The 15,151-nt window shown below is 41.8% G+C and overlaps 1 protein-coding gene across 1 annotated transcript in view; it reads left to right on the top strand.

Moving 5' to 3' along the window:
* The first annotated feature begins 2,537 nt into the window (after nucleotides 1-2,537).
* BMPR2 (bone morphogenetic protein receptor type 2) overlaps nucleotides 2,538-15,151 on the top strand; it is a 187,838-nt gene continuing 175,224 nt past the window's right edge. Inside the window, exon 1 of the mRNA XM_056534226.1 lies at nucleotides 2,538-3,700. Within this exon, the coding sequence (XP_056390201.1) occupies nucleotides 3,628-3,700 (73 nt within the window). The 5' untranslated portion in view covers nucleotides 2,538-3,627. The remainder of the gene's footprint in view (nucleotides 3,701-15,151) is intronic.

Here is a 15,151-nt window from a genome sequence, read left to right as displayed (position 1 = left end):
GGACTGTTGGTTGGAAAATCAGCTACTCAGCGGTGTGGCAGTTTTTCATCAAGCATCCGGAGGATGTTAACCTGGCCACATGCAAGATGTGTGTGCAGAAGATGAAGCGTGGCCAGGGTCCCAATGTTAGCACCACAGCCCTGCATCAACATATGCAGCGTCACCATAAAGCGGCATGGGAGAACCGAGGCTCCGATGTGGTCCAGCCTGCTGCATCACCCAGTGGCACGCTGCTCCCTTTTTAAGCCAGCCAAGGCTCCACCACCTCAGCTGAAGGGAGCTGTGTGTCATACCCATCTTCTGTTGCTCCAGATGCAACTGGTCCTCCTACTTTTAGTCAGTCATTAGGCCAGCAATCCATCGGCGAAGCCATGTCCAAGAGACAACAGTATGCGCCCACTCATCCAACGGTGCAGAAGCTGAACGTGCTCCTGTCCAAGTTGCTGTTGCTGCAGTCCCTCCCTTTTCAAGTTGTGGACTCTGCACCTTTCGGAGAACTGATGGCTTGTGCCGAGCCGAGGTGGAGAGTCCAAAGCCGTCACTTCTTTGCGAAGAAGGCAGTACCAGCCCGGCACAATTTTTTGGAAGCGAAGGTGGGCCAGTCCTTGAGCCTGTCGGTGTGTACCAAAGTGCACGGCAGCGCCGACGTCTGGAGCTGTAACTACGGTCAGGGACAATACATGTCCTTTACGGCCCACTGGGTGAATGTGGTTCCTGCACAGCCACAACAGCAACTTGGACAGGTCACACCGCTTCCTCCTCCACGCTCTCAGGCCGTTGGTCCCGTGACAGTGTGCAACTCTGCTGCTGATGCCACCTCCAGGCTGTCTCATACTGCCACCAAATGTTCTCCTCATGCTGATGCCAGTTCTAGGCTGTCTCATTCTGCCACCATATGTTCTCCTCATGCTTCCGCCACCTCCAGGCTGTGTCATTCAGCCACTATATTGTCTCCTCATGCTGCCACCAACTCCAGGCTGTCATTCAGCCACTATATGGTCTTCTCATGCTGCCACCAACTCCAGGCTGTGTCATTCAGCCACTATATGATCTCCTCATGCTGCCGCCAACTACAGGCTGTTTCATTCAGCCACTATATGGTCTCCTCATGCTTCTGCCACCTCAAGACTGTGTCACTGTACCGCCATGTGGTCTCTTCATGCTGCTGGTACATTAAATAAAACTTTTTAGGTTCATCTATTTGAAATCTTCAATTTAAATGTTAAAAAATAAGTTTAATCTTTTCAATTGTGAGGCCCTAAGGTCTGATCAGGCTGTTGCCACCTCCGTGCTGTGTCATTCAGCCACTATATGGTCTCCTCATGCTGCCTGTAACTCTAGGCTGTGTCATTCAGCCACTATATGGTCTGCTCTTGCTGCCGCCAACTCCAGACTGTGTCATTCATCCACTATATGGTCTCCTCATGCTGCCACCACCTCCAAGCTTTGTCATACAGCCACTATATGGTCTCCTCATGCTGCCGCCACCTCCACGATGTGTCATTCAGGCACTATATGGTCTCCTCATGCTGCCGCCAACTCCAGGCTGTGTCATTCAGCCATTTTATGGTCTCCTCATGCTGCCGCCAACTCCAGAATGTGTCATTCAGCTACTATATGATCTGCTCTTGCTGCTGCCAACTCCTGACTGTGTCATTCGGCCACTATATGGTCTCCTCATGCTGCTGCCAACTCCAGGCTGTGCCATTCAACCACTATATGGTCCCACACAGTAGTGATGCCCCTGAATGCCCGTCACACATTAGTGATCTCACCTAAATGCCATCAACACAGTAGTAATGTCCCTTTAGTGCCTTCGACAAATAGGGATGTACCCTTTTTACCCTCCACACAGTAGTAATATCACCTAACTTTCCTCCACACAGTAGTGATACCCCCTTAATGCCCTCCACACAGTAGTGATATCCCCTTAATGCCCTCCACACAGTAGTGATATCCCCTTAATGCCCTCCACACAGTAGTGATGCCCACCTTTATTGCCCATTACTCAGTATCGATGCCCCCCCCCCCCCCAGTGCCTTCCCACGCAGATGCCCTTAAAACAATAAAATGATTACTCCTCTAGACCTGTTCCCGGGATGTAGGGAGCAGCTCATTCTGCAGGCCTTCTCAGGACATGTGGCAGATCTCATGGGACAGTGCCCAAAATCTGAAACTTGTGGATTCAGAAGAGGTGGAAACTATGCAAAAAGAGGTTCCTGCATGTAATGTTATACAACCTAGTTGTCCATCTGCAACTGTGGTGTATAAAAGTTGTCACAATTACAATGCAAACCTAGAAAAACCTATGCAGTGTGACATCACTCAAGTTAAGCAGAAAGGAGCATTGTATGAATGTAAGATCTCCGAGAAGTACTGCTAGCCCATATGCTGTATATATTTTGTGCTGGTTTTTGTCTCTTTAAAATAAAGTTGATTGAAACAGGGCTATAAAAAAAAAGAAGTGGAGGCCTAGGACTGTGCCCTCCCCTCCCCGGCTGCCTCCCTCCTCCTCCTCCTCCTTTCCCTCAGTCTGGGCGGTGTGAGAGGCCTCTTTGTGTCTGGCTGTGACACAGGAGCAGCAGCAGCAGCAGGAGGAGGAGGTCTATGTGTGAGAGAAAGAGGGGAGGTGAGTCGGTGCCTTCCTCATCAACACTTCAGTCTCCAGCCCCCCTCCTCCTCCCCCTCCTTCTCAAGCCTCTCACATTAGCAGAACACCCCTTTAGGTGGCTTCCCCAAGGGAGGAGTGGGGAGCTGCTGCCTAATTGTATCAGGGTCCTGAGATGGCTTATTCCTTGTAGGATCCTGTTCTCGCATACAGCTGGAAAACTGCAAGACACATCCTACTGCAGCCTGAGCAGGGCCTCATCTTGGGAGGATAACTCCAAGCAAGCTGGGAATATCTTGGATTTGGGACACACAGCTGCCTAAACCGATGAGGTCTGTTTTTTGGCTGGACAATCAAATTTATCATCTGAGTTGCTGCAAAACCCTCCCAGGACAAGATCTGTGTATCACACAAATGGGATTTATGGATAAAGAAGACAATCTTTTTACAGGCTAGAAGGAAGAAAACTGAGTAACGTGGAAAAGAGAAGAAAAAGGGGCTCATATTTTATATAGGAATAAGATAAAGCACAACCAAAAATCCATAAAGAAACGACTTGCTTGAGAATTCTGAAATATTGACATCATTTATTTAAAACAATCTTAGATTAGACTTTATTCAAGAGAGGACAATCCATAAAAAATATTACTATAGAGGCAGAATGGTATTTATTTTTACCCCTACGAGGGGGAAGACATGGCTGTAGACCCCCATTGGTGATTTTCTTATTTGGATATGTCATTACTAGGACCGTGTAATAAGTTTATTAGGATGCTATAGAAGAGTGGGGATCATACTGGTTTTCTCAGGGATAAGCCTCCACCAGAATGAGCATTCTCCAGCAGGAGAAGAAGATCTAGTCCACTGAGGATCCTGCAATTCCAGGCCCTCTACCCTTATGGATTAGCAGATAGAAGTACCGTTATTGGAAAATCGGATTACACCCAGAAGACTTGGATACGCTGTAATATTTACTGTGTCTCCATAATATCTTCCATATCTGTGGAATAACTCAGGTTATGGCTCCAAATCAGAGTCTGGTCCTTCTCCTCCTTGGCTTACACTCTACTCTGCTGCTGGCCACAGCTGCCGGTAAGTGACATGTACATCTGGTATATTTCTTGGCTCAGGTGTAGAATTTCATGGCTATTTTCAGCTGGGAATATATTGACCTGAAGACCAGCCAAAAGGTAAAACGTGTCTAGGTATTGCTCATGTCTGGCTTTAGCAGCACGCTGCCATTTATTACATCATGTGTGCAAATGATACATTGTTCATCATAATAGGCAAAAAACAAACAAAATACTTGTTATTGAGTGCGATCAAAGTAAAAAGGAAAAGGGGAATTAATAAGGTGGCTAGAAAATGCATTGTAGGATGTGTCAGGTCATGGTATTACCGTAGGTAGCATGTTGCAAGGGAGTGGGTGGGAGTGGCAGCCAGTGGCCACCTCAATAGCCGCAAAGAGTGCAGTCAATGCAGACATGTCAGCTATATGTTCACAGGGAGAAAATTAGTTTATATATTGGGATTCTTTGCTGCAGTCTTGTTTTTTTTAGGGAAAATGTACCCATATACCTCAGTTATGATGCTGTTGTCTTCAGTATGGCCTTTTGGTAGCATGAGGTGCTGGCGTAGGAGATGAATGCTGTTCTGCAGTTCTAGGCCCCTCACATGTCTTATTGTGTATCCTCATCTTTACCAAATGATTAACTATGGACACAACTAAGCATAGGATGAATTGTCTTGTATGTGGTAAAGTCTTTCATATTACATATACTTAACAATAAAAACAAAAACATAAAAAACAATAAAAAAAATAAGTATCTACCGATCTAGTTATTTACAGTTTCTGTCCTATCTATCACATATCTATCTATCTATCTATCTATGTAGCTATCTATCTGTCTTATATCTATCATATCCATCTTTCGTTATTTTTATCAATCAATGTATCATCTATTTAGTATTTATCTTATCTATCTATCTATCTGACTATCCATTGATCTATCTTTCTCACATTTGTCTGTTATCTATCATTGATTTAGTTATTATCTATCAATCTTTTTATTTATCTCTGTATCTATCATCTATCTAACTGACTAATATCTATCTATCTTCCAACTATCATCTATTGATCTAGTTATCTACAGTTTTTATCTATCTATCTATCTATTAATCTATCTATCTATCTATCTACAGATTCTATCGATGTATTTATCTATCTATTTAATCTATCTATTTATCTATCTATTTATCATCTATCTTCTATCTATCTGTTTATCTATCTCATATCTATATCTATTTATCATCTATCTATCTATCTATCTATTGTATCACATTGTATGAGACACATGCAATGAGCCCTTGCACACATTACTTACAGCTTATAGGGCCCAAGTACAGTTTGGCTGGATCTCCATTGAAATAGTTAATGCTAGTGCCTGCAGTGTGGTCCTGACCACCACATGACAAGATTCGTCAGGTCTGATTACTTTATTAAGGAAGCTCTTGAATCAATCATTTTGCCAAATGTTCTTACAGGAACCCATTATTTTACCAATTAGATATTGTCTTAAAAACCTAAACCATGTGAAACCAGACCGATAACATGACGTTCATTTGCATAACAATGCAAGGGCAAAGCTGGCAGGCTCACAAAGGCATATCTTTCAATCTTTTGAAAATACATCCCGTGACCTGTACCATAAAATATTTGGATGTAAAATAGGAAATTCTTCAAGAATAATATTTGCTATAAAACTGTCTGAGTATTCAACATGTTCAAATCAGAACTATTCATCTACACCAGGTACAGTATAACAAGGTAAACCTTAGGGTAGTGCCATAGGAACTAGAAAAACTTTGCAAAACATCGGAGCCAGGTAGTCTAGATAGAACACAAGAGGCTGAGATTAAAGGAGAATTCCTTTTTAAACAATCTCCTTACACGTCATTAAGACATTTCAGAAGATAACAGGGTCAGGGGCTGTGTTACAGATTCCAAATCACTGAAATTAAAGTCACTGCACCAAAGAAGAAGGTTGTGTCCTATTATTCCAGGCATCATTGTCCTTCCCCCTATGTTACTGAGACATTGAATTTTGTTTAGGGAAAAGCAATTTTACCAAAATGTATTTTGTCTACTTCACATGTGATCTTTTCTATTGTACTGTTGTTGTTGAAACTCATTTGTTTGTTTCTTTATATGTAATTTGGCTATTGACATTAATAAGATGATAATAACCGATATTGATGATAAATGTGCCTACAAAAGTTCTAGAAATTGCATCTATAAAACTGATTGCGAAAAATTTGATGGCAACTCAAAGGCTAGGATTACATAGTCCGGAGTCCGGCATACCTAAACCCAGACTAAATTTTGACACAACTGATGCCACAACTGATGGAATGTACATCAGTTGTCAGGAGGTGTATAGCATCTGGCGCCAATGTTTGTGAAAGGGGGAACGCAGCAAGATGCATTCACCTGTCTGGTGCCGGTCCGGAAAATCCAATCATTTGGCGTCCAAACTGAGACACTGGATGAATGTGAACTGTCCCATTTAAATGAAAGAGATTAGAGGGAAAAGATGACGGACAAATGTAAAGGAGGCCTAAGTGTATATTCACAAATGCCAGAACTGCCATAAGCGAAATAGGGGAACTTGAGGTCTTAGCAAATAGGGCAGATTACACAGCAGAAATGCTGCAGCATTTTTAGAGTAAAGCTTACGCATTTGTGAGGATCTAGCCTTTTGTAACTTAGCACTGCCTGTGGTTCAGGCAGCAAAATCGACTTAGTGTCAGACTGGAGTACCACAGGTAAACCAGAAGAAACCATTTTTGGCATCCACCCTGATGCCCCCCCCCCCCCTTCCCACATAAGTATTATTAGTTTAAAGGATACCCTATACCCCCCCCCTCGCAATTAATATATATTTCATATATACAGTAATGTGTAAACATTGCAGCAAAGTAGGGATGCTTTTAAAAATAGAAGCGTTAATGGTTCATTTGTTATCAATTACCAAAATGCTAAGTGAATGAACAGGAGAGAAATATAAATCAAATCAATGTTTGGTGTGTCCACCTTTTTCCTTCAAAAAAGCATCAATTCTTCCAGATACACTTGCATGCAGTTTTTGAATAAACTCGGCAGGGAGTTTGTTCCAGACATCTTGGAGAACTAACAGGTCTTCTGTGGATGTAGGCTTGCGCAAATTCTTTTGTCTTAATGTAATCCCAGACAGACTCAATGATGTTGAAATCAGGACTCTGTGGGGGCCATATCATCACTTCCAGGACTCCGTGTTCCTCTTTACTGGAAGATAGTTCTTAATGATATTGGGTGTGTGTTTGAGATTGTTGTCTTATTGCAGAATAAATCTGGTGCCAATCAGGTGGAAATGTCTGTATTTCTTAGCATTGAGGACACCATAAAAGGGGTACTCCAGTGGAAAACTATTTTTTTAAATCAACTGTTGCCAGAAAGATTATAAGTGACTTCTATTTAAAAATCTTAATCCTTCTAGTACTTATCAGCTGCTGTATGCGGCAGAGGAAGTTCTTTTCTTATTGAATTTCTTTTCTGTCTGACCACAGTGCTCTCTGCTGACACCTCTGTCCGTGTCAGTAACTGTCCGGAGCACTATAGGTTTGCTATGGGGATTTGCTCCTGCTCTGGAAAGTTCCTGATATGGACAGAGGTGTCAGCAGAGAGCACTGTGGTCAGACAGAAAAGAACTTCCTGTGGAGCATACAGCAGCTGATAAGTACTGGAAGGATTGAGATTTTTAAATGGAGGTAATTTACAAATCTGCTTACATTTTTTGCACCAGTTGATTAAAAAAATATTGTTCACCGGAGTACCCCTTTAATCCTAGCCAAATCCCCAACTCTATTTGCTGAAATACAACCCAAAAATCACAAGAAACCTCCACCATGCTTCTTGGCGGATATTAATTATTGTACCGTTCTCCAACTCTTCTGCTAACAAGCTGCCTTCTGTTACTGCTAAATATTTAAAACTTTGGCTCACCAGTCGAGAGCATTTGCTGCCATTTTTCTGTACCTCAGTTCCTATGTCTTTATGCATAGTTGAGTTCCTTAGACTAGTTTTTAAGCTGAACAAACAGCTTTTTGGATGTAATTCTTCCATGAGCAAAACTTTTGTCCAGACACCTCCGAACAGTAAATGGAGATACCTGGGTCCCACTGGTTTTTGCCTGTTCTGAGCTAATGGTGCTGCTGGACATCTTCTGATTTTGATGGGAAGTAAGCATGATGCATTCTTGGTTTCCTTGGCCAACCACTGCGTCTAAAGTCATCAACATTTGCCTGGAAGAGGCTTGCTGATACACCTACATGTACTACACAGCTATGTATGTTTCAGTAAATGACTGTTCTTCAACCTCCATATGAAAATGATGATCATTATGACTTATTTGTATAATTGGCTTATCAACACCTGACTATAATCCTACAAAATCCCTGACTTTTTGCAAGTTCCTAAAATAATTTATGCTGATGTTCACAGATAGGCTCCTATACTGTGCACTGATTACTAATTGGGCACCAACCAATCTGTTCCCCCACTTCTTAGGCCCTCATACTGTGTCCTGCATAATACATAGGCTCCCAACCTGTGCCCTGCTTCATAGATAGGTCCCCAAACTGTGCTCTGCTTCATAATAAGGCACCCACCATACTGTACCCCCAAAAAGTGTAGACCTAATGGACCTTTGCTATGTACTTGTGCCCCACCATACAGTACCCCTGCTTCATAAGTATACTCCCTTACTGTGCCTCTGCTCCATAGTAGGCCTCCATTATGACATATTCAAAGACACAGAGAAGTAGCACACCTGGCACTGCTTTAGGATGACTAGTAGAATATATAGTGCTGTCCGTGGATTGAGCGCTTATTAGCATCAGCCGGTGCATTAGTGGTGCTCACACTAACAGATATAGCTAGACGATCATTCAGATTCACAATAAAGAACAGAGCGGATCACTCACCATGACTTCAATGCTGTGCTCTATTCAACAATAATGACAGTGGCTATACAGATGGAACGGAAGGGCAGTAGATGGTATGGAGCCCCATTCTGCGGACTGCCACGGCCCCAGTCCACATCTTAATGGAATACTGTAGTGGAATATAACTTATCCCCATCCATTACAGTATTCCTTAAAGATGTGGACTATTTATGGTCAAGTCTGTGGCAAGATGCATTATCATTCTGAAAAATGACTTTACCATCACCAAACCAATTCAATAGAATGAAAAAAGTGACCATCTGCCCTGGTCATTCAACTCAAATATAATCTGTATATTAAATTAGTGAGAAATCCGATTGTTTTCTTCAAGAAAGATTTTTATATATATTTCACTTGAATAGCATCAGATACAAGTCCCAGCATCTTCCCTCTGGCCACTACAGATCTGCATTGGCAGATGCAGATGAATATCACTTCCATCCAATCCTCTACACATTGCTTCTCTTTAGCCCACTATAACCTAGTTTTATTCTGTTTAGAGGACATAGTATGGTTGAAGAAGGCTATGGGTGGATGAAGAGGAGGTGTTAGTGCTGCATTTTGGCTTTTCTAAATTTAAATCTTATTTCATTTAGCCAATTTCTTAAAGTTCTTATATAAACATTGACTATTTCCATCCTTTTTTTATGCTTATTTTGTTGTTCATTTTCTAGTTTCAAGATAGGTTAGTATTGTTTAGAATTTTCTTTAATGACACTTAAACATCTTACTTGGTCTAGCAGTATGTTTTACTGTTATAACCTCCCCATTGTGGTCATACTCGCTCCAGATTTTACACAGAACTAAATGGGAACAACTAATATCATGTGCCACACTCCATGTAGAATTTGCATTCTAAGGGTGCTTTTACAGTGCATTTTCTTTCAAACTCTCAGCGTGTTTCCCGCTGCGAGTTTGAAATGGGCGGGCTGTCCATGGCAAATTTTTGGCAGTGGAATCTCCGCTGCAGAAAATAGATTCCATTGACAACTCTGTTATTGGGGCCATGGTTTCTTACAATTAGCCGAGTTCCACAGCTCAGTTAAATATGTAAGCACTTTTCGTTTTAGACTGCATTCCAATTTTAGGTTTTAAGGCTGGCTTCGCACGTGGCATTTTTGTTGTATCTTGCGGTGGCTGGACATTACTTTGAAGTTTGTATTAAAATATAAAATGCATTACATACAGTTTATTTTGTTTCGTAGTGTGTTGACGTCAGTGCCACTTATTAATGCAGAATACTCTGGTCATAAAGGATGTAAAAAAAAAAAAAAAAAAGGAAAAATGGTAGTACTACTAAGTAAAAAGTTGCACTAAAATACCTCTTGAAATGCTTACAATATGTATAAAAAAAAGCTGGCATTTTAAAGGGCCAAAAAATAAGAATGTTCTGTTATTAAGCAAAAATTTTTATATCTTATCTGAAATGTGTGTTTTTGCTAGGAAGTAAAAATCTGGGTGAACATCCTCGTCGTGTGGTGATTCCATAATTTTTGCCAGTGGTTGTATACACTATAAATCACAAATTGTGTTTTTAAAAATATTCTGTCTTATATTTATTTTTCCTCAAGAAAACCCACTATGGCTTATTTTCAGGGGATGTCTTCTTTTATTTAGTATGTTACAACAATATAGAGACCGACAGACTGTTGCTGGTTGGTGCTGGGTAAGAGAGACCCACAGTGCTGAGTAAAATGGCAGCCACAGCTTTATGCTTCCCCCTGAGGACCCACAAAGCAGAACTTTCTGTTCCTCACTTCTCTGAGACTTTTACTTTCACACTCTGTCTCCCTCTATACCGCAGCTGGCAGCGCGAACAGAAGGACCGGGACCTGACAGGGGCAGCCAACCTTATTGATGGGGCTGACGGAACTTCTCCGGTCCCCTCCGAGATAACTACTGTAATGATGGGGCAGATGAGAAGGGCTGCCTGTCTTTACCGCTCTGCGCTGGTACACTTAGCCACACCTACCACTATGTCTTATTTTCGGGATATGGCTTATTTTGTGCCAATGCTTAGAAATTCTGCTACAGCTTATTTTATAGGTATGTCTTATTTTCAGGGAAACAGGGTAGCGCATGCTTTGTTTGCAGTATTTGGCAGCACACATAAAATATCACAAACCCCTCTGACATATGTCACTTGATTTTGCTTTTAATGTTGGAACCTCCAAGTCTCGCACATCAATGGGATGTCTCTTACCACCACTAATATGTGCACAGCCTTAGGGGCCAACTCTGACTTCTAAAAGGAGGCCAGAGAGTCTTCCTGACTATTACAGTAATGCTGCTTCTGGTGTACTAGTAACTTTTTGACCCTGCTACAAATCAAGGCTGGGCTGTTGAGTGTGATAGATCACATATTTAATGTGGTCCATGTAGAAATATTCAATGTAAATACATACACAGTATTGTGACTGTGTGTATATATATATATATATATATATATATATATATATATATATATATATATATATTTACACTGCTGATTATTTGTAAAGGGAGCAACAAGGATGAGACAAAGCCAGATTAGCAAATCTTTAATCCTTTAAAGCTACTTCCAGACATATATCCTATGCACCAGCACCAAACACCATGTAACATGGGGGTTGGTGTCTTGATATCTGCTATTTGCTAAGCAAGGATTTGCAAGGTTGGATTCTAATATATCAAATCCTTTTTCCCCCTAGAAGATAAATGGCTTTATAAGTGTTCGGTAGACTTATCCTCCTGTCCTAGCCTCAGTTGAATGTATATGGAAATAAAGATTGTGAGTTGCCTGCTTTAGGTTGTTATGAGAGGATCCTGACATTTCCAGCTTGGTGCAGGTCCTGCACCAAACATACTTTTTTGAAGCAGGAAGATCTGGGGGCCAATAGGATCTGTGGGGGACCAGCAAGGGACTGGGGCTAGGTAAATATATATATATATATATATATATATATAATATTTTATATTATTTTTTAAATAAATATAAATAAAATGCCTGTAACATAAATTTTGCTAGAGGGATATAGTAGATGATTATCAACTCTCTTTTATAGACATTTACATGTATATTTGGCCAAGATGAGCTTGTCTGTTGAAGGGAATAGGAAAAACATTTATAGGGGTTTAAAAAGAAAAGCAACACGCAGATGCCCAATCCCCTGCTAATGCAATTTTAATGTTGCTGGGTCCCCACTAATCCGCAATTCTTTGCCCATGTCCCGACACACAAAATATGCCCATCCAGGCTGTACACACTGGTGCTGGTAAACACTGAAGAGGCTGCAGCGCTCACGAAAGTGCTGCAACTCCTTCAAACAATTGATTGTTGGGGGTGCCAGGATTGCCCCACTGAACTAATATTTATAGCATTAATACTTATAGCACAGCATTGGCTCTACCATCTGAAATGTTTAGAGATGATTTCTACTTGATGGGTGATGGGTAGCACATTCAGCGAGCAAGGAAGAACAGCTTTGTACTTCACCTCCCACTATAATCACCTCCCAGCCTATCATGTACCTAGCCTTCATAAGTAGAGCTGTAAATCTCCATGAGAACCAACTGTGTCGTATTGAAGGACACTTACCTCCAGCGAACGCACTTCAGATGTGGATGTTTTTCACAGGCGTGAAACACAAAACCATCCTGCGTGCTGGACTCTACATTTGGATTAACAATTTTTCATATCAAGGGCACTCGTAGAGCTTGAGGCTTTTAGTATTAACACCTACTTGTACCTCTAATTCCACCAGTAGTTTACAAAGTGGATCCTTTTAGTGTCACGCAAATTACAAAAATGTTGCGGTGAAAGATTTCCCTATTTCATTAAATATAAAGAAGGGGCAGCATCATAGGAATTGACTGACTGTAGAAACAAGATCTCTCCAAGACAGTTTTATGCATTAGATCGATGTATTATTAGTAATGTTCAGAAAATGTTTTATGTTAATCTTGACCATAATCTAGCTCTAAATGATACTATTTTTAAGTGACTAGTTGGGCACTAAGTGGTTTATCCACTTGGTGATATAACTATTTGTACTTTTGTATTACTTGACTTTACAAGCAAGTTCAAACAAAGTACTGAAGCTTTCAATAAAAATGTGTCTTTATTTTGCTCTGCCTGAACTGGTTCTACAAGAACATTTCTAGTAAAATACTATTATATTATAATATTTATAGTATTATAGAGCATTGTTCATTCTAATAATCATAATCATATTTTAATAAGATCATTTCAGAGCATCTAAAACAGTCTCACATCTGCTTGTTTTGCCTTACTTCTTTTGCATTTAAGCCCCCTGAACTAGAGATTTGCTTGTTAGTGCATTTAGCACATAAACCATAGTAGTACATGCATCAGCAAGTTTGTGGAAACTGTTTTGGGCTATCACTTCCTAATATTTACCATACAGGGAAGTAGTTTGTAGCTGTGGTGACATCAGTCAACCTTACAACCACTATAATTGAAGTAGAAAATTTGGTTGGATAGCAAGAGGTTGGGGACAGAAGGCAGCGAGCATGACTGCAGGAACAGACTACGAAGGGTTCTGGTGCAGTGTGTAACCATGGAGGCACATAGGCCTGCACAGGAGCTCTAGGCACAAAGCGAAACAATATTTTTTCATCATGTTGCTTCAATTATTATTTTAGAGGCCTTAGTAGATTTACTCTTTAAACTGACACTGTCAGATTCAAAAACTTTTTATATATTGTACATCTTGGCAACAAATTATCCTTTCTAATATACTTCATAAGAAAATGTTATTTCCTTTTTATAAAAATCGTGGTTTATAAAATCATGGCTTTGTCTAGGCTGAAGCACAAGCATGGACAAAGTCCAGGAAGCAAGGGTGGGCTAGCACTGATAAGACAGGAAAGAGCACAGAGGAGTCCAATGAGGTGGCCCAGTACAGGAGATGTTACCCCGTACCCTTGCTGCCCTGTCAGGCAGCCTCCTTCAGTGTCCCCAGGGCCCCTTGCACCTGTTTGCCCCCTGTAATTATGTTCTGCAGTGTATTGTATTCTAAAATGTGTTGCATCTTTAAGAGTTATGTCATGCGATTGTTACCCAGGAGGTATCAGTGACCAGGTGATCCCAAGAGTGACCTATGGGCTCCCTGCTAGTCTCCCCCATATAAGCCCTGGGTGGAGCTAGCTTCCTTCTTCTTGCTCTCTTGGAGCTTAGAGCTCTTGCTTCCTGCTGATTTCCAGTGTAGTTGTGTCTAGTGTGTGTGTCCAGAGTGTTGGAGGCCTCAAAGTCAAGTCCTGCAGCCACCATCATTTCAAGTAAGCTAAAGTCACAGCTTTATGAGTCAAGTCAAGTCAGTCCCTGTCATCTGTCAAGTCAGCGTGGTCTACATTCAATTGTCCAGTCCTACTACAAGTCCCAGCAATGCCATCTGCCCCTAGGGTAACAACATCTGCCCTCATCACACCCCGCTACCACATCTATAAGACTGAAGAGAGCACAGAGGAGTACTATCAGACAGGAGAGAGCACAGAGGAGTTATATCAGACAGGGAAGAGCACAGAGGAGTCCTATCAGAGAGGAGAGAGCACAGAGGAGTCCTATCAGACAGGAGAGAGCACAGAGGAGTACTATCAGACAGGAGAGAGCACAGAGGAGTACTATCAGACATGAGAGATCACCGAGGAGTTATATCAGACAGGGAAGAGCACAGAGGAGTCCTATCAGAGAGGAGAGAGCACAGAGGAGTCCTATCAGACAGGAGAGAGCACAGAGGAGTACTGTCAGACAGGAGAGAGCACAGAGGAGTGCTATCAGACAGGAGAGAGCACAGAGGAGTATCATCAGACAGGAAAGAGCACAGAGGAGTCCTACCAGACAGAAGAGAACACAGAGGAGTCATATCAACGAGGAGAGAACACAAAGGAGTACTATCAGACAGGAGAGAGCACAGAGAAGTACTATCAGACAGGAGAGATCACAGAGGAGTGCTAGCAGACAGGAGAGAACACAGAGGAATACTGTCAGACAGGAGAGTGCACAGAGGAGTCCTACCAGACAGGAGAGAGCAAAGAGGAGTACTATCAGACAGGAGAGAGCACAGAGGAGTACTATCAGACAGGAAAGAGAACAGAGGAGTGCTATCAGACAGGAGAGAGCACAGAGGAGTCCTATCAGACAGGAGAGAGCACAGAGGAGTCCTATCAGACAGGAGAGAGCACATAGGAGTACTATCAGACAGGAGAGAGCACAAAGGAATACTATCAGACAGGAGAGAGCACAGAGGAGTAATATCAGACAGGGGAGAGCACAGAGGAGTCCTTTCAGACAGGAGAGAGCACAGAGGAGTCCTATCAGACAGGAGAGAGCATAGAGGAGTACAATCAGACATGAGAGATCACCGAGGAGTGCTATCAGACAGGAGAGAGCACAGAGGAGTCCTATCAGACAGGAGAGAGCACAGTGGAGTGCTATCAGACAGGAAAGAGCACAGTGGAGTACTATCAGACATGAGAGATCACAGAGGAGTACTATCAGAG

Source organism: Hyla sarda, chromosome 8 (genome assembly GCF_029499605.1).
Source record: "Hyla sarda isolate aHylSar1 chromosome 8, aHylSar1.hap1, whole genome shotgun sequence".
Classification (NCBI taxonomy): domain Eukaryota; kingdom Metazoa; phylum Chordata; class Amphibia; order Anura; family Hylidae; genus Hyla; species Hyla sarda.
The sequence above is the reverse complement of the archived record's forward strand: the minus strand, read 5'-3'. Positions and strand labels throughout refer to the sequence as shown.